We start from the raw sequence: 26688 nt of genomic DNA on the forward strand, positions 1-26688 counted from the left end.
GGGAGAATATATTTGCAAACCATATATCTGATAAGGTGTTTATATACAGAATATACAAAGAACCCCTACAACTCAATAGCAAAATATAAATAAATAACCCAATTTAAAAATGAGCAAAAGTCTTTTTTTTAACTTTTTATTTTATATTGAAGTATAGTTGATTAACAATATTGTGTTAGTTTCAGGTGTACAATGAGCAAAACTCTTAAATAGACATTTTTCCAAAGAGGACATACAGGGTTTCCCTGGTGGCGCAGTGGTTGAGAGTCCGCCTGCCGATGCAGGGGACACGGGTTCGTGCCCCGGTCCGGGAAGATCCCACATGCCGCAGAGCGGCTGGGCCCATAAGCCACGGCTGCTGGGCCTGCGTGTCCGGAGCCTGTGCTCTGCAATGGGAGAGGCCACAGCAGTGAGAGGCCCGCGTACCACACAAAAAAAGTACATACAAATGGCCAACAGGTATATGAAAAGGTGTTCAGCATTACTAATCATCAAGGAAATGCAGATCAAAACAATGAGATATCACTTTACACTTATTAGAATGGCTATTATCAAAAGAACAGAAGATAAGTGTTGGAGTGGATATGGAGGAATTGGAAATCTTGTACACTGTTGATGAGAATATAAAATGGTGCAACTGTTATGGAAAAGAGTATGAAGGGTCCTAAAAGTATTAAAAATAGAACTACTATATGATCTAGCAATTCCACTTCTCAGTATATAGCCAAAATAATTGACATCAGGATCCTAAAGAAGAGATTTTTACTCTAGTGTTCACTGCATAATTATTCACAATAGCCTAGATATGGAAAACACCTAAATGCCCAGTGACAGATGAATAAAGAAAATATGGTATACAATTTCAATGGAATGTTATTCAGCCTTTAAATAGAAGGAAATCCTGACATATACAGCAACATGAATGAACCTGGAGGACATTATACTAAGTAAACCAAGCCAGTCACAGAACGAAAAATACTGCATAATTCCACCTATACAAGATATTTAAAATAGTCAAATTCATAGAAACAGAGTGTAGAAAGGTCTTTTCCAAAAGCTGAAGGAGATGAAAATAGGAGGTTTTTTTTCCCCAAAGACTATAAAATTTCAGTTTTGCAAGATGAATAAATTTTAGTGGTCTGTTGTAAAACACAGTGCCCATACTTAATAATACTGTACTATACACATAAAACTTTTAAGATAGTACAGCTCATGTTAAGTGTTCACAATTTTTAAAAAAATGTAGGGAACAATCCACACTTTAATTGCTGCTCTGCTGACAGGTAAATTACAAAAACACTGAAAGTGTCATTGGATTCTGTGGTATGATGATGGTTAGTGATCTTGTCCACACCTGAAATCATGGAAAGAAAATCTAGAGTTGAAGCAGTGGACATAGAAAATTCAAGAAATTTGACTCTGAGTTAAGTTAACTTGGGGAGGTGCAAGACAAAATTAGTATGATCTCTGGTTAAACTCAGGACATACAGGTGGAACCCTGGGTCAAACACAATGCTTTTACCATTTATAGCTGTGCCAATTTAAGCAAATGACACAACTTCCTTATACTTCATTTTTCTAAAGTATAATGGTAGTAATACAACCACCTGATGGAGCGGAGGAATAAAGCAGCTATCTGTGTAAAGATGGTAGAACTCTGCCAAAATGTTATTATAAACTATTAAGTAATATTGTCATTACAATAATTAAAAATGACCTTTCTCTGCCTATCAAGTGGTATTTTCTTCATGTATTTTACAGGATGTTTTCCTCAGCTACAAATTATTTTTACTTATTTCCTGGGAATTCACTCTAAGTAAGAAAGAATTCTTTACCCCTGGTATTTCTCACGACAATGCCGATTATTCTCTTCCCCTTCCCTTAGTCAAGTGCCCAAATTGTCTTCTTAGGTTGTAAACTGGAGGGTCGTTTCTTCCAAAGTAAATTAGCAGACTGAGGAGTGAGTCTGCAGTCAGAGAAGAGAGCATCTTAGAAAGTGTATTTTATTACCTAACACTTCTCTTTATGGACATCGGAGTGATTTACTATTTGTACTTTTATTTCTTAGATTTTGCTATTATAAATAATGTTATCATATAAATATGAATCTTTGTATATATCACTGATTATTTTTGTGGTCAAATTTAGAATAAAATTTTAGATATAAAACTATTAGGTCAAAAATATGAACATTTTAATGATTCTTGAAAGTGATTCTTGAAATATGCATACTAAGAAATTTCCTTCACGATTTGGCAAGAAAATTTATAATCTTACTACTGGTATATAAAACAGGTCATCAATACTACCCTCACTACAGTGCTTAATATCATTACAAAAATTAGAATAAATTTGCTAACTTGAGTTTATGTTCTCATTTGATATGCATAATATCTTATTTTAATTTGCATTTTATTACTAAGGAAAGAAAAATCACTTTATTTTTTATTTTCTGATCATAAAATGTAATATGCATGTTTTGTTTTAATTATATATCCTATTCTTTACATGGACTACCTAAGTGAAAACACACCTAAGTGAAATATATAATTTTGAATTTCCTGTTTTCATTAACTACAATTTCTTAAATAATATTCTGAATATGATAAAGCACATACTGTATTTCCATGGCATTAATTTTTTCAAATATGAAAGACTATCTTCTGTAATTTCCATTATAAAGTGATTCACATCCAATATTGAACAAAATACTACTACATCAAAATGTAGTCTCTCTTATTATTGCATGTTTCTAATCATTGCGTGTATTTTATGTTGACTCAAATATGACGCTTATCCTAACAAGCATTTCTAGTTCTACTCCTGTAGTGAAACAGGTTAATTATATTTTTCATGCATATGTCTATTTTTATATTTTAAAATAATGTACCTCTAATCTTATACCTTCAATGTTAAAACTTTTTAGTTCCTTAAATTGTCTTATGTGATTTTCTGAAATTAAAACTTTTGAGTATACTACATTCTTAATGTTTCAGAACAAAGTACTCTTATAAGTTTTAATCTTGGTTATATCCATGTACACAATTAAATATTGCATTCAAAATATCTTTTCATGGTGGTTTAGTACAAGGTTAAGTACCAGAGACATTGGTTCCACACCAGGGTCCTGCACTACTAACCTTGTTACTATTAGGAGTATACTGATGAGGAATCGCTAATCTGACCATCAGGTGCTTCCACTAGAAAAAGGACATACATGTTTCTTCTTCCCTGAGCTTCCATAAGGATCAAATAATTAAGATTGTATATGCAAAATAGTTACCACAATATTTTCTTCATAAAATAACCTAGTTATTGCAGGGTCTTATGGGACCCAAATATGATTACTTTAAACATTTTCTTTCCTATTCTGTACAAGTTTGAACAGTTCCAAGACTATGTTAGATTACCAGGGCAATTACATTTACATGATCGATTTGGGTCAAGCTCCCAGTATAAAGAACAAAGTCCCCGTTCTTTAAAACATGAATCTAAGTATCAAATGCGACAGGTTTCTCAGTAGAGAACATAAAACATTTCTGAATGAGGAATTGTTAGAGATTTGAAAATGGGTGCAAAGAGAGTTGGCGTTACATCCTGCTAATGGCTTTTAGCTGAGTATAACTACCTCTGTTCTTGAGAGTCCATCATTCAATTCGCTTCCTTGGACTTTCCACTTGCCCTCCCCTAGAGTATCTGTCACCGGCTCCTAACATCTTTGTCCAAATTTACTGTCTCTTTTCTTTCACCTTTTCCTTGTCCTCCTTTACCAGGGCCAAAAACAAATGTCTCAGCTGACCAGTTTTTTTAGCTTCATTATTGCCTTGGCTCATGCTGACATATATACACTCAAGGAGAATTTAAGTAGCTTTTAAGCAAGATAGTTTCCCATGGAAAATTTTGTTTCTAAGAAGAATCTGCAGGAAGCTATATATATAATTTTTACTCCTGTGAAATAGTAAGCTATAAACTTATAGCAGCTGCTACTGCTGGTGCTACTTTAATGTATTGGTACTCATATCAATATATTTTAACTACATTGCACTTCTCTTCTACAAAGAGATGGGGTTTCTCAAAAAAACTATTGTCAGTCTGTATTTGTTTGATCCATTGGTTATATACATATTTAACCTGAAATCTATGAATCTTTATTCTTTTTTTCTTATATTTTATTCTGTTGGTTTTAGTCTAAAAATCTGAAGAGTAAGTCAAGTCTTGATCCTGGGATGACCACATTGTCAATCATTTTGTCCCTTCTTGTTCAAAAATAATTTTAGATTATAAGTCCCTTTATCTTTGGGTAATTGGAATTACTAATAAGGAAAAATAGGACTCTTTCAGGGCCTTGCTTTTGTGGAGGCACCTGAATTTAGACAAGTCCCTCAGCAATCTTTTATCTTGACACTGGGCCAACATGTAAATTTGTATTAGGAAAATCTTATTTATCTTTCCTTTCTTCTAGGAGGTCTATAGTAAACTTCTACAATTAAACTGCTTTTGCTTGTTTGGTTAATACCTTTTTGAGATATAATTGACACACAATATTATATTAGTTTTAGATGTACAACATAATGATCCGATATATGCATTTATTGTGAAATGATCACCATAAAAAGTCTAGCAAAACTACTTTCTATTTCTTTTCAGTAATTAGAACTAAATTTGTGATTGGTGTATTTTCCATGCTCACTTTAATGAAATTACAGTTCTTGAAATTCAACATAGTTTGAAAATAGTGAATTACATAGACTTTGGGTGGACAGCTAGAGACCTAACCATACATTTAGAAGTGTTTCTAAAAGAAAAATATAATGTTTGGTGTATGGAGAATGGAGAGGGAAGAATATGGAAAAAGTACAATTGCCCTCTGTTAGTGTCACTCCCTTACCAGATAAATGTTAAGAAAACCTAGACTCAGAGTTGGAGCTTTTACTAATTCAAGTTAATTAACTCGCTTACGGTATGCACAATGATATGGTATGGTATTGCAGTAATGCCTGCAATATTCTGACAATAGAGGAAGTTCAATATTGGTTTTATTTATTGTTCCCATGAAGGGAATTATCCAAGATCAACAATAAATGACATAACTAAGATATATCCAAGTTTGATCAAGATCTTAGTGTCTTTTTCAAACACAAAACTACAGCAGATCATTCCAAAAATAAGGGAAAGAAAGAGGAGCTAGAAATAATAGAAGACTTATAAAGAAATTCATATGACAGCTGTCATTTCAGCTGTAATAGTGAAATCTAGAAGATTGTGGAATAGCATTATCAGTGTTCTGAAAGAAAATTACTCCTAATTTAGAATTGTTTACTTAGATATCTTTCAAAAAAGAAAAGTGAATATGAGGGTGAGGAGATTATCAGAAAAATGAAAAAAATGAAAGATTTAAATTAGGACTTCTAAAATATACACTCAGGAAGAAAGGACAAGATGTCAGAAGAAATATATAAGAATCAAGAAGGCAGATTTTTACATGAAAAATGCAAACGAATCTAAAAACATATATTGGATAAAGTAGTTTACTCTGTAAGATGGATCAAGCAAGGGAAGTGGATATAATCTTATTATATAACAATCAATGTTATTCTATACACTTTTAATGGGCTTGTTAGAACACACAATTTAAAAAGAAATGTTTTCTAGTATGAATACAAATATATAGGTTAACTATAGGACAAATCTAATATGAGATAGGAAAGCATATCTAGATCTTAATACATTTAGACATGTATAAATATATTAAGAGATATAACATTTTCATGCACAAGAAGACTATCTTAATTATGTCAATTAACTCTCAGTTTGATCTATAATTTCAGTGTAATTTGAATCAATATCTTAAAAGGAATTTACCGGGCTTCCCTGGTGGCGCAGTGGTTGAGAGTCCACCTGCCGATGCAGGGGACATGGGTTCGTGCCCCAGTCTGGGAGGATCCCACATGCTGCGGAGCGGCTGGGCCTGTGAGCCATGGCCGCTGAGCCTGCATGTCCGGAACCTGTGCTCCGCAACGGGAGAGGCCACAACAGTGAGAGGCCCACGTACCACAAAAAAAAAAAAAAAAAAAGGAATTTACCAAGCAATTTGATAAGATGATTGCAAACTTTGATTGGTTGGCCAGGTGATGGTTGTTATGCACCCCAGCAAGAAATGGACTGACTTGACCTCACAGATGTCAAGACCCATTACGAAGGTAGAAACACGACACAGGTTATCCCCACACCAATTAAAGGAGAAAAAGGAGGTCAAACTTAAAAAATAGAGCAGAAGAGTGAGACCACCCTATGGTGAATACTACTTTTTAACACACACAAACAAAAACACAAGTACATATACACAAATAAAATTCACATTCAAAATATTAAAGCTAAAAGAAAATATTAATATATTTGATACCTTAATATTAAGAACTTCTAATAATTAAAACACAAAAAAGTTTAAACAGAGTCACAAAATAGAACTTTCAATACATGTAAAAATTAAAAGATTAGTACTTAGGTTGTATATTAAATCACATAAATTATTAAGAAAAGACTTGCAACTCATTAACTTCTGTTTAAACCCCTATAACAAAATTCTTACATTATAATACATACTCTAATTTTTTTGCATATGTTTTTAAAAGAGAATATTATAGAAGTATACACAGCAAAAGAAAAACACAATCCAATTTATTCATTTGTATTTTCTTTGTTCCCCACAATTAACTTTCATAAAATCAGCTTTGATAGAGAGAAACAGGACAATTTAAAAAGTGGAGATAGCAAAAGAAAAAAAACAAAAAGAAGTGGACTACATTGACTAAAAATCTTCTGCACAGCAAAAGAAGCCATCAATGAAATGAAAAGGCAAGATATGGTATCAGATAAAATTTGCAAACCCTGTATCTGATAAGGGGTTAGTAGTAAAAAATATATAACAGATTTCTACAACTCTTAGCAACAACAGCAACAACAAAATAACCCAATTTAAAAAAAAATGAGCAAAGGACCTGAATAGACGTTTCTCCAAAGAAGACAAACAAATGACCAATACATAAATGAAAAAGTGCTCAACATCGCTAATCATCAGGGGAATGCAAACAAAAACCTCAATGAGATATCACCTCACACCTGTTAAGATGGCTATCATTTTTAAAAAAAGATAAAAAGTGGAGATGACAGCAGGACAGTCCCCTCAGGAAAACGTGCTTCAGTGAGTATGGAATGGGAGAATTGATCTGCTCAATCTACAGGCATTATATCACATTGACTGTGATCCAGAGTAGGACAATCATGTTTTCCACGTTGTTTTAACATTTAGAAGAATGTAATTTATTTAACTATTAATTTACTTCCATATGTAATAGCCACTAAATACAAGGTTATTTCTGTATTTTATCTAATAACCAGCCAAAGAAATAGCAATTTGGTTTAACACAAGGAGGAAAAAGTTAAAATAGTAATAATAATGTTAAAAATAAAATAGAACTTCTGTTTATTCTGATTTATTTAGAAGCCTTTGTATTATAATCACTAGTTTGTTTTATGCATTTAAGTTTGGTGGGTAAATATAGTCATAAAAAATATTACATCTCTGGCATTAGTATTCCAGAAAGAAAATTGTATTGTCATAAACGCTCAAGTGTTCCAAAACTTGTTGGGACCAGTCATATCCATAACCAGGCTTTGGTGAAGACTGAAAAAGTAGTATAAGTACAGTCCCTAACCAAGAACTATAAACATTTGCCCTTCAAAGCCAGCATTTTATGAAACTTTAAAGGCCAACATTTTATAAAAGAGTCTTTTGGCCTCTATTAATTTTTCAAACTTTTTATGGAAAAGGGAAAGTCACATGAGAAGAAATCAAAGCATACCAAATTTGGTTTAGACACGTTAGTTGTTGTTTCTGCCTCTAATAAAACACACAGACTACTAATGAAGCTTATCATCTGTTAAAAGCCAGAAATATCCCCCTCAACAATTATAGAAAAACAAAAAGACTTCAATTACCTACTCGGTCTCTTTGCTCTCATGGTTCTATTGGTTTCTGATATTCCTTAATATGAGTAAATTACAGCTACTGTTTAAATATGCTCTCAAAAGACAAAAAAAGATATCTATGGAGGACAAAGTTTTGAACCAGAAATCACATTTCAAAATTTTACTTGTTTTACTTAGGTACATTTACTAAGTATATTTAAAATTAGTTATGCAATTGTCCTCACTGGTTACAGAGAACATATATATGGCAGAATTAGTTTGCAATTCAAGGTTTTTTAAATGTAAAGTTTTCAGTCATTATTCATATATAAAAAGAATGTTTCCCCACCCTTTTGAAAGAATAAGTAACCACAGTATTAAACAGTACCTTTGTAATCAAACATATATTTATACCATTAAAGGCTTTGCAATTGACCAAAATGATTGGTCAAAGCAGAGCTTTGTAACTGAAATGCACATTAAATGATAGTAGCCATTGGATTTTCTTTGTTTATAAATGTTTAGAACAACACTCTTAGATATAGAGACACCAAAGAAGAAAAACAACCTATAAGTTTATTTATGGTTTACCTTCCTGGCATGAATTACATTTTAGCAGAAAATGTAGAGGATTTTTTAAACATATTTATTGAACTATGATTGCTTTACAATGGTGTGTTAGTTCTTTCTTTATAACAAAGTGAAACTGATATACATATACTTATAGCCCCATACCTCCTCCCTCTTGTGTCTCCCTCCCATAATGTAGAGGAATTTATATGCATTTAAAGTTGGAAAGGTAGAGAGCAGTTGAAGACATAATATTTCTGCAATGTTCAGACAGATGTGATGGATCCATTATCTATACACACCTAAATTAATACATAACACATCATCTGAATACCAAAGTATTTGAATATTTCTGTGATAGAAACAAAATTCCAAAGCATTTATAGAATTGAGATATATTCCCTAAGACATCTCCTCTAAAAAATGTAATTGTGTACTGATTCATAAAAAGAGATGGATATGATGAAATATAAAACAGAGACTTTTGATTAAAACATAGAAACATAGTTTTCAAATATAATAGGATGAATGTGTTTATTTAATATTGTATATTAAAAACAAGGTTTGGTGGCCCAAAAAGATGGGAAAGGACATGTCAAGGGAAGTTTTGGTTCTGAGAGCATAGAATGAAGAGCACAGGAGAAGTATTTATTTTCTGTGAAAGTGTTTTTGTGGAAAGTAAAGCTAGAATAAAGAAAAACTGAGATAATACATAGATCATTAGATAAATCTTAAGAGCAAGGTTAGATGAGAAAAAGGGAGACTGAAAATAGAAATAAAATCATTGTGGGGCACAATGAAAGGAAAGCAATGGATTGTTAATTTCCTGACAATTTACTGAGAAGAATGGTGCCCCCAGTCAGTAAGGAGGCAAGTAAGATTTTAAATATAGGAAAAACTTTTGCAATCTCGGTTTGAGTTAGTAGAGTGGGAGGCTGCCAGGGCACAAGTTTTCATCAGTTCATTACATATTAGGTATACAGGAGGAATGGTGCCCTAAGAAATCTGGGCTTAAATTTGACTGAAATAGGGATAATTGAAGAAAAGAAGCACAAGAACCCAAAAGAAAAATTTGAAACCATGCAGGAAATTGAGAAATTGATGGGATTTATTTATCCAACAGACAAAAGAAAAATCATTCTAGAGATTAAAATAAACTCCAAGAAATAGTGGAGAAATTAAAAACCTAGAAAGAGAGATAAAATGGATAGGCCAGTTTCTAAGGAAAGTACTATGGAAGCACAGAAGGTTGGGGTCATAGTTGGGGACAGGGAAACCTATTTCGTGACTGGGCTGGGCCTGGATGAATGCAAGGGTGAATCAGTTGGGTGACTATAAGGGTGGAGGGAAATCTAGTTCAAAGAGAAAACAAAAGTCGATGCTTGACAATGTGGGGTCCAGCATCATTAGCAGCACCTGGGAGGTAATTGGAAATGAAAATTCTCAACTTTGGGTATCGAACGCAGGCCCACTGAATCACGAGCTTTGGAAAAGAGGTCCAGCAATTTGTACTCACAAACCCTCCAGTGATTTTGAGGTTGGCTAACATTTGATTACCAATAACACAAGCAAACACCTAGAGACAAGAAAGAACATCTTACTGTCACATATAATAGAAGTTATTTTTTAATCATTTATTTTCCTTTCAATTTTGCGCATGTACTTTTAATCACATATTTTTTAATTGCATGTAATGTTATGAAAACAAAGTTCTCACAAAGTAAAATCCCACATAACTAGGACATGGACCGAGAACTAAAATATTCCCAACAATCCAGGAGCTCTCTTCACACCCCTTCCCACTAATAATCCCCCACCCTAGACTGCCAAAGATAGAGACTCTACTGAATGTTTATAATTTAGTTTTCTGTTCCTTCATTTGGTCTTTATACGGATGGGATTTTTCACTATGTTCTCTATACTGTCTAACCTTTTATTTTCATGTGGCTTGTGAGAGTTTACATTTAGTTAAATGTATGATTGTATGCTTTTTAATTGTATATGGTCATTATTTAGACAATTTCTAGCTTGAGACGCTTATGAATGATTCCAGTATAAGCGTTCCTGCACTAGTTTTTGTGGCTTCTTTATAAGAATATATATATATATATATATATATATATATATATATATATATATATATATATATATAGGTGTATATATGTATACCTGCTACATATATGTATGCACTATATATAGTGTGTATACACTCTATATATGTTGCAGTCATGTTTTATATATTTGTTAAATGTTGGTAATTAATAACAGATCATTTTCAAAGTGATTGTGCTAACTTACACTCCTATTAGCATGTATGAATTTCCCTTTTCTATACAAGCACACATCACTCTGCAGGTCACCCATTTTTATTATAGTCACTCTTGAAAATACACAGCAGTGTTTTATTTTGGTTCAATTTTTATATCTATATTAACTAATAAGAGTGGGTGCTTTGAATCTTTATTGGTAATTTGATTTTTTGTGTGAAGAACCTATTTAAGTTCTTTTTTGATTGTTTTATGTATATACATATATGTATGTGTATCTAGAGAGTTTTTGTAATATACAATCATAATATATACACATAGGTATAATTTACATATTTGTATTCATTTGCAGGCATTTCTAATATACTCTGCATTTGCTAGTTATCAGTGTTAAAAGTGTTTTGTCCCTTTCTCTTATTCAGTTTTCAACCTTTAAATGGTGTCTTTGAACTAATAGATGTTCTTATTTTTTTCTTTTATCTTTATTAGAGTATAATTGCTTTACAATGGTGTGCTAGTTTCTGCTTTATAACAAAGTGAATCAGTTATACATATACATATGTTCCCATATCTCTTCTCTCTTGCGTCTCCCTCCCTCCCATCCTCCATATCCCAACATTCTAGGTGGTCACAAAGCACCGAGCTGATCTCCCTGTGCTATGGGGCTGCTTCCCACTAGCTATCTATTTTACATTTGGTAGTGTATATATGTCCATGCCACTCTCTCACTTTGTCAGAGCTTACCCTTCCCCCTCCCCATATCCTCAAGTCCATTCTCTAGTAGGTTGGTGTCTTTATTCCTATCTTGCCCCTAGGTTCTTCATGATATTTTTTCCCTTAAATTCCATATATATATATATATATATATATATATATATATATATATATATATATATATATATATATGTGTGTGTGTGTGTGTGTGTGTGTGTGTGTGTGTGTGTGTGTGTGTGTGTGTTAGCATACAGTATTTTTCTTTCTCTTTCTGACTTACTTCACTCTGTATGACAGACTCTAGGTCCATCCACCTCATTACAAATAGCTCAGTTTCATTTCTTTTTATGGCTGAGTAATATTCCACGGTATATATGTGCCACATCTTCTTTATTCATTCATCAGATGTTGGACACTTAGGTGGCTTCCATCTCCTGGCTATTGTAAATAGAGCTGCAATGAACATTTTGGTACATGACTCTTTTTGAATTATGGTTTTCTCAGGGCATATGCCCAGTGGTGAGTTTTCTGGGTCATATGGTAGCTCTATTTGTAGTTTTTTAAGGAAAAACTACATACTGTTCTCCATTGTGGCTGTACCAATTCACATTCCCACCAGCAGTGCAAGAGTGTTCCCTTTTCTCCACACCCTCTCCAGCATTTATTGTTTCTAGATTTTTTGATGATGGTCATTCTTACTGGTGTGAGATGATATCTCATTGTAGTTTTGATTTGCATTTCTCAAATGATCAATGATGTTGAGCATTCTTTCATGTGTTTGTTGGCAATCTATATATCTTCTTTGGAGAAATGTCTATTTAGGTCTTCTGTCCATTTTTGGATTGGGTTGTTTGTTTTTTTTTATTATTGAGCTGCATGAGCTGCTTGTAAATTTTGGAGATTAATCATTTGTCAGTTGCTTCTTTGCAAATAATTTCTCCCATTTTGAAGGTTGTCTTTTCATCTTGTTTATGGTTTCCTTTGCTGTGCAAAAGCTTTGAAGCTTCATTAGGTCCCATTTGTTTATTTTTGTTTTTCTTTCCATTTCTCTGGGAGGTGGGTCAAAAAGGATCTTGCTGTGATTTATGTCATAGAGTGTTCTGCCTATGTTTTCCTCTAATAGTTTTATAGCTTCTGGCCTTACATTTAGGTCTTTAATCCATTTTGAGCTTATTTTTGTGTATGGTGTTAGGGAGAATTCTAATTTCATACTTTTACATGTACCTGTCCAGTTTTCCCAGAACTGCTTATTGAAGAAGCTGTCCATTCTCCACTTTACATTGCTGCCTCCTTTATCAAAGATAAGGTGACCACATGTGCGTGGGTTTATCTCTGGGCTTTCTATCCTGTTCCATTGATCAATATTTCTGTTTTTGTGCCAGTACCATATTGTCTTGATTACTGTAGCTTTGTAGTATAGTCTGAAGTCAGGGAGCCTGATTCCTCCAGCTCCATTTTTTCGTTCTCAAGATTGCTTTGGCTATTCGGGGTCTTTTGTGTTTCCATACAAATTGTGAATTTTTTTGTTCTAGTTCTGTGAAAAATGCCAGTGGTAGTTTGAAAGGGATTGCATTGAATCTGTAGATTGCTTTGGGTAGTAGAGTCATTTCCACAATGTTGATTCTTCCAATCCAAGAACATGGTATATCTCTCCATCTATTTGTATCATCTTTAATTTCTTTCATCAGTGTCATAAGTTTCTGCATACAGGTCTTTTGTCTCCTTAGGTAGGTTTATTCCTAGATATTTTATTCTTTTTATTGCAATGGTAAATGGGAGTGTTTTCTTGATTTCACTTTCAGGTTTTCATCATTAGTGTATAGGAATGCTGGAGATTTCTGTGCATTAATTTTGTATCCTGCTACTTTACCAAATTCATTGATTAGCTCTAGTAGTTTTCTAGTGGCATCTTTAGGATTCTCTATGTATAGTATCATGTCATCTGCAAACACTGACTGCTTTACTTCTTGTTTTCTGATTTGGATTCCTTTTATTTCCTTTTCTTCTCTGATTGCTGTGGCTAAAACTTCCAAAACTATGTTGAATAAGGTGGTGAGAGTGGGCAACCTTGTCTTGTTCCTGATCTTAGTGGAAATGCTTTCAGTTTTTCCCATTGAGGACAATGTTGGCTGTGGCTTTGTCATATGTGGCCTTTATTATGTTGAGGAAAGTTCCCTGTATGTCTACTTTCTGCAGGGTATTAACCATACATGGGTGTTGAATTTTGTCAAAAGCTTTCTCTGCATCTATTGAGATGACCATATGGTTTTTCTCCTTCAATTTGTTAATATGGTGTTTCACGTTGATTGATTTGCATATATTGAAGAATCCTTGTATTCCTGGAATAAACCCCACTTGATCATGTTGTATGATCCTTTTAATATGCTGTTGGATTCTGTTTGCTAGTATTCTATTGAGGATTTTTGCATCCATGTTCATCAGTGATTTTGGTCTGTAGTTTTCTTTCTTTGTAACATCGTTGTCTGGTTTTGGTATCAGGGTGATGGTGGCGTTGTAGAATGAGTTTGGGAGTGTTCCTCCCTCTGCTATATTTTGGAGGAGTTTGAGAAGGATAAGCGTTAGCTCTTCTGTAAATGTTTGATAGAATTTACGTGCGAAGCCATCTGGTCCTGGGCTTTTGTTTGTGGAAGATTTTTAATCACAGTTTCAATTTCAGTGCTTGTGATTGGTCAGTTCATGTCTTTTATTTCTTCCTGATTCAGTCTTGGCAGGTTGTACATTTCTAAGAATTTGTCTATTTCTTCCAGGTTGTCCATTTTATTGGCATAGAACTGCTTGTAGTAATCTCTCATGATCCTTTGTATTTCTGCAGTGTCAGTTGTTACTTCTCCTTTTTCATTTCTAATTTTATTGATTTGAGCCTTCTCCCTTTTTTTCTAGATAAGACTGGCTAATGGTTTATCAATTTTTTTTAACTTCTCAAAGAACCAGCTTTTAGATTTATTGATATTTGCTATCACTTCCTTCATTTCTTTTCATTTATTTCTGATCTGATCTTTATGATTTCTTTCCTTCTGCTAACTTTGTTTTTTTTTTTTTTTTTCCTTCTTCTTTCTCTAATTGCTTTACGTGCAAGTTTAGGTTGTTTATTCGAGATATTTCCTGTTTCTTAAGGTAGAACTGTATTGCTATAAACTTCCCTCTTAGAATTGCTTTTGCTGCATCCCATAGGTTTTGGGTTGTTGTGTCTTCATTGTCATTTGCTTCTAGGTATGTTTTGATTTCTCCTTTGACTTTTCAGTGATCATTTTGTTATTAAGTAGTGTATTGTTTAGTCTCCATGTGTTTGTATTTTTTACAGATATTTTCCTGTAATTGATATATAGTCTCATAGTGTTGTGGCCGGAAAAGATACTTGATACAATTGCAATTTTCTTAAATTTATGAAGGCTTGATTTGTGACCCAAGATATGATCTACCCCGGAGAATGTTCCACGAGCTCTTGAGAAAAATGTGTATTCTGTTGTTTTTGGATGGAATGTCCTATAAATATCAATTAAGTCCATCTTGTTTAATGTATCATTTAAAGCTTGTGTTTCCTTATTTATTTTCATTTAGGATGGTCTGTCCATTGGTGAAAGTGGAGTGTTAAAGTCCCCTACTATGAATGTGCTACTGTCAGTTTCCCCTTTTATGGTTGTTAATATTTGCCTTATGTACTGAGGTGCTTCTGTGTTGGGTGCACAAATATTTACAATTATATCTTCTTCTTGGATTAATCCCTTGATCATTATGTAGTGTCCTTCTTTGTCTCTTCTAATAGTCTTTATTTTGAAGTCTATTTTGTCTGATACGAGAATAGCTACTCCAGCTTTCTTTTGCTTTCCATTTGCATGGAATATGTTTTTCCACCCCGTCACTTAAGTCTATATGTGTCTCTAGGTCTGAAGTGGGTCTCTTGTAGACAGCATATATACAGGTCTTGTTTTTGTATCCATTCAGCCAGTGTGTGCCCTTGGTGGGAGCATTTAATCCATTTACATTTAAGGTAATTATCGATATGTATGTTCCTATTACCATTTTCTTAATTTTTTGGTGTTTGTTATTACAGGTTTTTTCCTTCTCTTGTGTTTCTCACCTAGAGAAGATCCTTTAGCACTTGTTGTAAAGACGGTTTGGTGGTGCTGAACTCTCTCAGCTTTTGCTTGTCTGTAAAGTTTCTAATTTCTCCATCAAATCTGAATGAGAAACTTGCTGGGGAGAGTAATATTGGTTGTAGGATTTTCTCCTTCATCACTTTAAATATGTCCTGCCTGTCCCTTCTGGCTTGCAGAGTTTCTGCTGAAAGTTCAGCTCTTAACCTTATGGGGATTCCCTTGTGTGTTATTTGTTGTTTTTCCTTTGCTGCTTTTAATATGTTTTCTTTGTATTTAATTTTTGCCAGTTTGATTAATGTGTGTCTTGGCATGTTTCTCCTTGGATTTATCCTGTATGGTACTCTCTGTGCTTCCTGGACTTGATTAACTATCTCCTTTCCCATATTAGGGAAGTTTTCAACTATAATTTCTTCAAATATTTTCTCAGTTCCTTTCTTTTACTCTTCTTCTTCTGGAACCCCTATAATTTGAATGTTGGTGTGTTTATTGTTGTCCCAGAGGTCTCTGAGACTGTCCTCAGTTCTTTTCATTCTTTTTTCTTTATTCTGCTCTGCAATAGTTATTTCCACTAGTTTATCTTCCAGGTCACTTATCTGTTCTTCTGCCTCAGTTATTCTGCTATTGATCCCATCTAGAGTATTTTTCATTTCATTTATTGTGTTGTTCATCATTGCTTGTTTCATCTTTAGTTGTTCTAGGTCCTTGTTAAATGTTTCTTTCATTTTCTCTATTCTATTTCCAAGATTTTGGATCATCTTTACTATCATTATTATGAATTATTTTTCAGGTATACTGCCTATTTCCTCTTCATCTGTTAGGTCTGGTGGGTTTTTATCTTGCTCCTTCATCTGCTGTGTATTTTTCTGCCTTCTCATTTTGCTTATCTTACTGTGTTTGGGGTCTCCTTTTTGCACACTGCAAGTTCGTAGTTCCTGTTGTTTTTGGTGTCTGTCCCCAGGGGCTAAAGCTGATTCAGTACGTTGTGTAGGCTTCCTGGTGGAGGAGTCTAGTGCCTGTGTTCTGGTGGATGAGCCTGGATCTTGTCTTTCTGGTGGGCAGGTCCACGTCTTGTGGTGTGTTTTGGGGTGTTTGTGGACTTATTATGATTTTAGGCAGCCTCTCTGCTAATGGGTGGGGTTGTGTTCCTGTCTTGCTAGTTGTTTGCCATAGGGTGTCCAGTACTGTAGCTTGCTGGTTGTTGAGTGAAGCTGGGTGTTGGTGTTGAGATGGAGCTCTCTGGGAGATTTTCCCCATTTAATATTATGTTGAGCTGGGAGGTCTCTTGTGAACCAGTGTCCTGAAGTTGGCTCTCCCACCTCAGAGGCACAGCACTGACTGCTGGCTGCAGCACCAAGAGCCTTTCATCCACATGGCTCAGAATAAAAGGGAGAAAAAGTAGAAAGAAAGAAAGAAAGAAAGAAAGAAAGAAAGAAAGAAAGAAAGAAAGAAAGAGGATAAAATAAAATAAAATGAAGTAAGGTAAAATAAAATAAAATTATTAAAATAAAAATTATTAAGAAAAAAAAATTTAAGTAAAATGAAAAAAAACCGGACGGATAGAACTCTACGACAAATGGTGAAAGCAAAGCTATACAGACAAAATCTCACACAGAAGCATACACATACACACTCACAAAAAGAGGAAAAGGGGAAAAATAATAAATCTTGCTGTCAAAGTCCACCTCCTCAATTTGGGATGATTCATTGTCTACTCAGGTATTCCACAGATGCAGGGTACATCAAGTTGATTGCGGAAATTTAAGTCGCTGCTCCTGAGGCTGTTGGGAGTGATTTCCCTTTCTCTTCTGTGTTCGAACAGCTCCTGGGGTTCAGCTTTGGATGTGGCCCCGCCTCTGCGGGTAGGTCGCCAGAGGGCGTCTGTTCTTCGCTCAGACAGGATGGGGTTAAAGGAGCCGCTGATTTGGGGACTCTGGATCACTCAGGCAGGGGGGAGGGAGGGGTACGGATGCTGGGTGAGCCTGCGGTGGCAGAGGCCATTGTGACGTTGCACCAGCCTGAGGCGCAACGTCCGTTCTCCCGGGGAAGTTGTCCCTGTATCCCGGGACCCTGGCAGTGGCGGGCTGCACAGGCTCCCCAGAATGCAAGTGTGGATAGTGACCTGTGCTCGCACACAGGCTTCTTGGTGGCGGTAGCAGCAGCCCTAGCGTCTCTTGCCCTTCTCTGGGGTCCGCGCTTTTAGCTGCGGCTCGCGCCCATCTCTGGAGCTCCTTTAAGCAGCGCTCTTAATCCCCTCTCCTCAGCGCACCAGGAAACAAAAGGGGAAGAAAAAGTCTCTTGCCCCTTCGACAGCTCCAGACTTTTCCCCGGACTCCCTCCCGGCCAGTCAATGGCACTAACCCCTTGAGGCTGTGTTCACGCCTCCAACCCCGGTCCTCTCCCTGCACTCTTACCGAAGCCTGAGCCTGAGCTCCCAGCCCCGCTTGCCCCGGCGGGTGAGCAGACAAGCCTCTCGGGCTTGTGAGTGCCTGTCGGCACTGATCCTCTGTGCGGGAGTCTCTCCGCTTTGCCCCGCACCCCTGTTGCTGTGCTCTCCTCCGCGACCCTGAAGCTTTCCCCCTCCGCCACCCGCAGTCTCCGCCCGCGAAGGGGCTTCTAGGGTGTGGAAACGTTTCCTACTTCACGGCTCCCTCCCACTGGTGCAGGTCCCATTCCTATTCTTTTGTCTCTGTTTATTCTTTTTCTTTTGCCCTACCCAGGTACGTGGGGACTTTCTTGCCTTTTGGGAGGTCTGAGGTCTTCTGCCAGCATTAAGTAGGTGTTCTGCAGGAGTTGTTCCACGTGTAGATGTGTTTCTGATGTATCTGTGGGGAGGAAGGTGATCTCCGTGTCTTACTCTTCCGCCATCTTCCCTCTCTCCGAGCCCAGAACTGTCCATTTTTATCAAAGAAATTAAAGCAAAAGAGCACAGTCATTCTCAGGCATTTGCATGTAGTCTATAGCTGCTTCCATGATACAAGAGCAGAATTCAGTGGTTCAAGAGATGTTATGACCCTCAAAGTCTAAAATAAGTACTGTCTGGCTTTTTAGTCAAAAATAATGCATATATTTGCTGTAAAGTAAAATATTAAGTGTTCAGCTCCTTGCAATAAGTTGTGGGTTCAATCCTGGGAATCTGAGTAGAACAGCAGTGTAGTGAGAGCCACACTTTAGGAACTTAAAATTAATATGTTTAACTGTTAAAATTTCATGCCATGCATGGTTGAAACTGAATTAATAATATGAGAGTAAGAGTACTTAAATGGTATTTGTTAAAACATGCATAAACTTAATAACTTAAATAGTTATTTTCATTTATCTGAAACACCTAAATATCAAGCTTTTACACAATGACTTTTAACATGTATGAATATTAAATATTTGCATCAATTATCCTTTCTTATTTTGAAGCAGTTCTTCATCTTGACAAAGTCTTAAAGCTGTAATAAACAGGAGTCAACAAGTTAGCTGTCTTTCTTCAGTTTTCTTGCCTATCCATAGAGCATAATAGCTTTGTTCTTACATGAAAGTAGACTAAAATGAATTTGCATGACTAAAACGTTCAACTAACTGCTGTGCATTATTTTATACAGAATTGCTTTAGAAACTTTTGACATTTCATAAGAGGACTGACCAAAAGAACTTACTGAAATAATGATAAAACATTGCAATCTAAAATGATCTTCTATTTATTGTGATTTATATGGATATATGCACCTTATTAGGATGGTGGAGATAGTTTGCTTTATAGAAACCCCATTATGATCTCCATTAAAGTAAAATTTACTTAGATTGATTTAATAAGATTGCTGCTTAATGTCTTAGTTTAAATTATTTGTGTTATGTGTGTTATATGTACATGACTGTATATGTATTTTGCTAAGTCTAAAATGAAAAGATGCATCACCCACTTTTGCATTTACCCTTCAGTAATTCTTTTTACATTGAACAGGTTTTTTTTTTAATGCTCCATATTTTGCTATAAAGGGGGTTAATTTCACATAGGGACTCATGCAAACACTTTAATACATTGAAGAAATAGAACCAATATATTCCTCTAGGCTGTACCAAACCGTGCCCACAAATAGTCATAGTTCATTTTTATTCTTAATATTGCTCCCCAATATTTTCATTCTTTTATTTGTGCGCAGATTGTCTCTAGTGTATTTATTTCATTTATTATCTTATCAAAAGCAGTTAATAGCAACTGAATCATTCTACTAAGTTTGTGTTTTCCAACTTCTTCTATAGCTGTTGAATAAGCAGGCATTTCAAGTCCTCTCAAATTACGTCAGGTGATACTTTGTAACGTTGGTCATCACCTTTTCAGCCTTTCACATTTCCTTGCTGCCCACCACTCATTAAACAAATACCAGAAGTTTTAAGTTCCCATAATTGCAAAATCTCAGTTTTGGTAAAATATTCTGTAGTTGTCATATTAGGCTAGATTACATTAACTCAACAAATACACCTTAACCCAATGATTTTCTCATGACAAGTCATTGGAAATCCGTTGCCTCTGCAGGGTAGACCTTTCCCAAGTATTGACTTAGGAATCCAAGTGTCTGGAATATTTTAGAGTCACCAAATGGAATATGTGGCTTCCAAGTGGCTAGAGCAAAAAGGATGAGAGATGGAAAGGCTTTGACCTGGACTGAACACCCAGAATTTCTATTAGGATTTCATTGGCTAGAACATGTATGGCATATAAAGATGGCTTCGAAGTCTTTGGAATAACAGATGAACTTTACTGTCTTCACCACATAGTTCCAAAAATTGTGGCTGTCTTTAGCGAGATGTCAGCTGGCAATCTGGCTGCTGGGTACTTCCTCAGCATCTCGTGGGTCACTTCTGCCCACTTTGGTTGTGTGCCCTCATCCTCTGCTACTTCACACCAACTTTGTATAAGTGTTTGTTTTAAATTTCCAATGGGAAAGCTAAGTCCATAGAACTAAGAGTCTATGAAGGGCATTATAAGTGGAAAAATAAAAGCTAATTTCAAAAAGTCACATGTTGTATGGCTCTACTTACATAATATGATTGAAATGACAAAACTGTAGAGATGGAGAAAAAATTAATGGTTGCCAGTAGCTAAAAATAGCAGGGCAAATAGGGGCTAGTGAGAATATGAAGGTGCAGCATAAGGGAAATCTTTGTGGTGATGAAATAGTTCTGTACCTTGAAGGAGGTGGTGGTTACCTGAATCTACACATGTGATAAATGACATAGAACCATATCCACACATTGTACTAATGTTGATTTGCTAGTTTTGATACTATATTATAGTTCTATAAGATGTATCTGTACCCAAGACTTCTTGGTACTATCTTTGCAACTTTATGTGAATTATTTCAAAATAAGTGCTGAAAAATGCACATTTCACTGTTCACTACTTTATCCTGTGGATTACCTTGTAAACTGCCACTACAAATCTCCACAGAGATATATTTATAAATTGGGAAAATTTTGTTTGTTTGTACAAGAAGCCAAAGTAAGATTTTATTTATTTTTATGTCTTTTTATATTTTACATATGATGTATCCTAGAATGGGGATATTGGACTAATGCTAATAATGAAGTAATATATGAGTCTTCTACCCTTTTTTACAGAACTGATCTAGTGGGCATGTGTTGTGGTGAATTATAATGGGGTTAGGTGGAATTCACATATTTTTATTATTAATCTGCCATTAATTAACCAACTGTGTGACATGTTGCAAGTTGCTCAACCTCTAGCAAAATTAGTTTTTTACTTAAAAAAATTCAACTATAAAACTGGATAATAATGGCCTTTTATAAATTCCAAGTTTGTCTTTAAGGATTTTATCAAATTGTATGGATATAAGTGCTATGGAAATGCCAAGCATTACCTAAATATGAGGTAGGGTCATTCAGCTAGTTTCTTACCATGGAGCCAATTAACACTGATGTCTTAAATATAATTAAATGTTATTTCTTACAAATATTTGATAGAATAATATGTTAATATATCACACCACTGAGAAATGCATGTTCATTCTTCTTCATGTGCTCAAAATAGAAGTTGAGTTATTTTAATATCATAATACCAGTGGTGTGGTCACTCAACATTTTAAACTGCTATTATGCCTTTATATTTTAGAATTTGGTACATGATTCAAACTTCAAATCAATTAACAGCATATCTTCTTCTAAGTGTTTTGTTTTTGTTTCTTTTTTTTTTTTTGGTTTGTATTCTCTTGCTAAGTAACTTAATTCTCTGTAGCTAAATGTTTCTTGATGCTCTTGTTCACATAATAATGAATGAGTTTTATATAAAGATTTTTTAACGAACCTGTTGTATACTGTTGGCCTTCGGTCATATACTGATTGGTTGACAAGGTTTATGAACTTGAAGTACAAATATTTTTTTTTTTTTAACTTCAGTAGATAATTTCTGGAGGCCAGGTGTGCCATTTTTAGTAGGAAGTCAAATATTTCCCTTTTCAACTCTCCCGAGCAAGTATGAATTGTCCAAAAACCTATTCATTACCCAACAAGGAGTAAAAGAGTAAATTGTGCTTTTGAAATCCAGGATTTAACAGATATGGCAAGGATGTCAGGCCAGTACCATGGGTACTTTTTTATACCCAGTAGGAGGTGCCTAATGGAAATGTGCTAAACAGAATCCGACAAACACCTCAGCTCAGCAATGAAACAGACATTGATTCCAGTCTCATGGAAGCTGCAGTGGAACTACCAGACTTGGACCTCAACATCAGTACTTTATTCGTTCTTTTCGCATGATCTCAGGGTGGGGACTAGAGGCAGGCAAGTGCCTTTCTTAGGGCACAGACTTTCAGGAAGTGCCCACTCTCACATTGCATCCAGTGCCAAGTATTTGAGTACTCAGCTCTGCTGTTCATAGACATTATATAAACAGATGATCATGGCCACAAAACCAGCCTCAATAAACCTGAAGGAATTAAAATTATATGATAACACACTCTTCAAATGTAACAGAATTAAATGAGAAATTGACAGCAGAAAAATTCTGAGAAAACTTCAAATATTTGGAAATTAAACAAATTTCTAAAATAACCTGAGTCAAAGAAAACATTACAATTGAATACAAACATACACAGCATACCAAAATTTATGAAATGTAGTTAAAACAAGGTTTACAGGTAATTTTATCATTCTAAATTCCTACATTAGAAAAGGAAAAGGTCTTAAATCAATATTCTAAGCTTCTACCTTAAATAACTAGAGAAAAAAGAGAAACTGAACCCAAAACACACAAAAGAAAGGAAGTGGTAAGATTAGGGAAAAATTGTTAAAATGGATAAGAAAAACTGATGAAACAAAACATTGGTTTTTGAGTAAAAGAAAACTGACATATCTTTAGTTGGACTGACCAAGAAATAAACAAGGAAGACACAAATTAACAAAACCAGAATTTAAAGTGGGGACATAAATAATGATCATTCAAAATTAAAAGGATTATAAGGAAATACCATGGACTCCATTATGCCAAGAAATTAGACTATTTAAATGAAATGGACAAATTTCTGGAAAGACACAAATTACTAAAATTGTCTCAAGAAGAAACAGATAGTTGATGCAGACTTGCCAAATATTTAATCATAATCCTTATGAAATGTTCAAAAAATAGAAGTAAAGGGGAGACTTTTGAACACACTCTTATGAGGCCAATATTACCTTTATACCAAAACCAGGCAAAAAAACAAGTAAGAGAACCACTTATGAATATACATTGAAAATCCCCAACAAAATATGAGCACAACAAATCCAGAAACACAAAAAGCATGTTTTTGTACTCTAAAAAAGTAGAATTTTCTCCAAGAATGCAAGATTGGTTTAACATCTAAAAATAAATTAATGTTACTAGAATGAAGGACAAAACCACATAAAACCAGGACAAAAACCATTTGACAAAATCCAACACACAATCATTACAAAAACTCTAAAACAGCTTAGAAAAAGAACAAAGCTCTGTCGACCTGATAAAAAGCATCTATGACAATTGTCCAGTTAATATCACCCTAATGAAGTGGTGCTGGCAGATTTTCCCCTAAGTACGAGAACAGCACAGAGATATCCACTTTCACTATCTAGTCAATGTTTTACAGGTTGTTGCAGACTTGGATAGGGAGAAAATAGATCGAAAAACATACGGATTGAAAAGGAAGAAGTAAAACTACCTTTATTAACAGATGTCATAATATCTTATGTAGAAAATACTAAGAAATGCAAAAAAAGAACTACCAGGCTTGTGACTGAGTTTATAAAGCTTTCAGGATACAAGATAAAATGCAAAAGTTAATTGTATTTTGATATACTAGCAACAAAATTTCAAAAATTAAATTAGAAAACATTTCCCTTTATAATAGTATCAAAAGGATAAAATGCTTAGGTATAAATTTAATTAATTAAATGAAAGACTTTAACTGAAAACTATACAACATTGGGAGAGAGATGAAAGAATATCTAAACAAATGGAGAGGTATTGCATATTCATTGAGTGGAACGCCATATTTTTGAGATGGTAATTCTTCCCAGTTTAACCTATTGATTCATTGAAATCCCTGTCAATATTCCAGGAGGTTTTTCTGAAGAAATTGACTAGCTTATACAAAACTTTATAAGGACTGAAAATTTTTTAAAAAAGGAAAAAGTTTGATGACTGCCAAATTTCAAAACTTACTATCAATCTGCATTGATCCAGGCAGTGTATTATTGCATATGGATAAGTATATAGGCTTATGAGAAGGAATTGAGAGTCCAGAAGTGAACTCATGTTTATGATCACTTGTTTTTCCACAGTAGTGAAAAAGGCAACTAAATAGAAAAAGAACAGTCTTCTCAAAAAAATGTTGCCTGGACAATTATATATCAACATGTAAAAAATTATACATATATAAAACAACATGTTATTCATATATATGAAATAACATATCCTTATCTCACATCATGCAAAAAATCAAAGGGATCATAGATCTAAATTATGAGCTAAATTGATGATAATGTCTAATAAATCATAAGAGAAAATCTTTATACTATTGGTTAGACAGACTTTTTAGATATTATAACAAAGCCATGATATATAAAATTTACAAGTTGGACTTAATAAAGTGAAAAACAGATTTGATAATTTAGACTTAATTAAATAAAAACTTTTCCTATCCAAAAGTCACTAACTGAGAAAATGAAAAGTCAAGGCAACACAAGGAAAAAAATATTTGCAAGTCACATATATCATAACAGAATTGTATTCAGAATATGAAAAGAACACTCACTACTCAATAATAAGAAAATAAATAACACAATTTAAAATATTCTCTATATATGAAGGTAAATTTCATTAAGGAAGACATACAAATGGTTAATAAACATGAGAAGTTACTCAAAATCTTTATTCTTATGAGAATGCAAATTGAATTGAGATACTATTTCACAACCACTAGAAGAGCTATAATAAAGAAAATGGACAATATTAAATGTTGGCAAGAATGTGAGAAACAGGAACTCTCACAGATTGATGGTGTGAATGAAAAATGGCACAGCTACCTTGCAAAACAGTTTGGCAGTTTCTTATAAAGTTACACATAGGGCTACCCTGGTGGCGCAGTGGTTGAGAGTCCGCCTGCCGATGCAGGGGACACGGGGTCGTGCCGCGGTCTGGGAAGATCCCACATGCCGCGGAGCGGCTGGGCCCGTGAGCCACGGCCACTGGGCCTGCGCGTCCGGAGCCTGTGCTCCGCAATGGGAGAGACCACAACAGTGAGAGGCCAGCGTACCAAAAAAAAAAAAAAAAAAAAAAAAAAAGTTACAAATAAATTTACACCTCAGCAATTTCTCTGTCAGGAATCTGTGCAAGAGCTACTAAAGTATATATCCACCCAAATACTTGTGAGTGAATTAATTGCTCATAAAAGTTAGTTGCTAAGAGAGTAGGTCTTAAAAGTTCTCATCATGAGAAAAAATAAAACAAACAGTAACTGTGTGTGGTTATGAATGTTAACTAGACTTATTGTGATGATGATCTCACAATATATACATACATTGAATCATTATGCTGTACACCTGAGACTAAGAATGTTATGTGTCAATTACATCTCAATAAAAATGTTAAAAAGTAGAAACAACCAAAATGTTTACCAACTTGTGAATGAATAAACAAAATATTATATATATTTTGAATTGCTGTTTGGCAATAAAGAGTAAAAATAGTGATACATGCATGAAAAATTCTCAAATATTTTATTCTAAGGAAAGAAGCCAATCACAAAAGACAATATATTGTACCATTCCATTTATATGAAATGCCCAGAAAAAGCAAATCTGTAGAGACAGAAAGATTAATGGTTGCCTGAGGCTGGATTTGGGGACAAAGAGTGACCATAAAAAAGCCCTTTTTTGGTAATGGAGATGTGCTGAAACAAGGTAGTGCTGACGGTCCAATAGCTATATACACTTGCAAAAATTATTGATTTATAGATTCGCAGTGGGTGAATTCTATGACGTGTAAATTATACCATGATAAACATGTTTAAGAAGATTTCATGAACTCTAGAGACTTTTTCTATACCAAGTTTTTGTACATGCCTATGTTCATATTTTCTTTCTGTGTGTGTTTCATCTTTTAAGGTCCATTCTGTGAGGAGTCAGTGGAACATTTTGTTTCTCAGTCTTGTTGGAAAGGAGAAATTAGTCAAAATAAAAGCTCAGCTTACATTTTGGAATGCAAAGAAGGATATCTCAATCAAAGCTGTGAAACCTATGTCAATGAGTGTTCACCAAAACCATGTCAGAATGTTACTGACTGCATTGATATTCCAACGGTAAGTCTGAATCTAACATACAAGGGAGTGGTTTTAAAATATATTTTACCATTACTAAGCTGTTTGAAAAGTACAAATAATTAAACTTCTAATTAACATATTGCAATTTTCAAACTCAGGAACATCAGAAAATGTATTTAACTTGCTTATTTTCCCTGTTCCCATTTTAAATAGAAACCCCAATCTCAAAACTACTCTTCAATTTTAATTTTTGTTATTCTGACAGAACTC

At 34.5% G+C, this 26688-nt stretch overlaps 1 protein-coding gene across 1 annotated transcript in view; it reads left to right on the plus strand.

The window, feature by feature from the left end:
- Positions 1 to 26688, plus strand: part of EYS (eyes shut homolog) — a 1667443-nt gene that overhangs the window by 74726 nt on the left and 1566029 nt on the right. The window contains exon 3 of the mRNA XM_060030409.1: positions 26264 to 26457. Within this exon, the coding sequence (XP_059886392.1) occupies positions 26264 to 26457 (194 nt within the window). The remainder of the gene's footprint in view (positions 1 to 26263; positions 26458 to 26688) is intronic.

The sequence above is a fragment of the Delphinus delphis genome, chromosome 14, assembly GCF_949987515.2.
Source record: "Delphinus delphis chromosome 14, mDelDel1.2, whole genome shotgun sequence".
In the NCBI taxonomy this organism is placed as follows: Eukaryota; Metazoa; Chordata; class Mammalia; order Artiodactyla; family Delphinidae; genus Delphinus; species Delphinus delphis.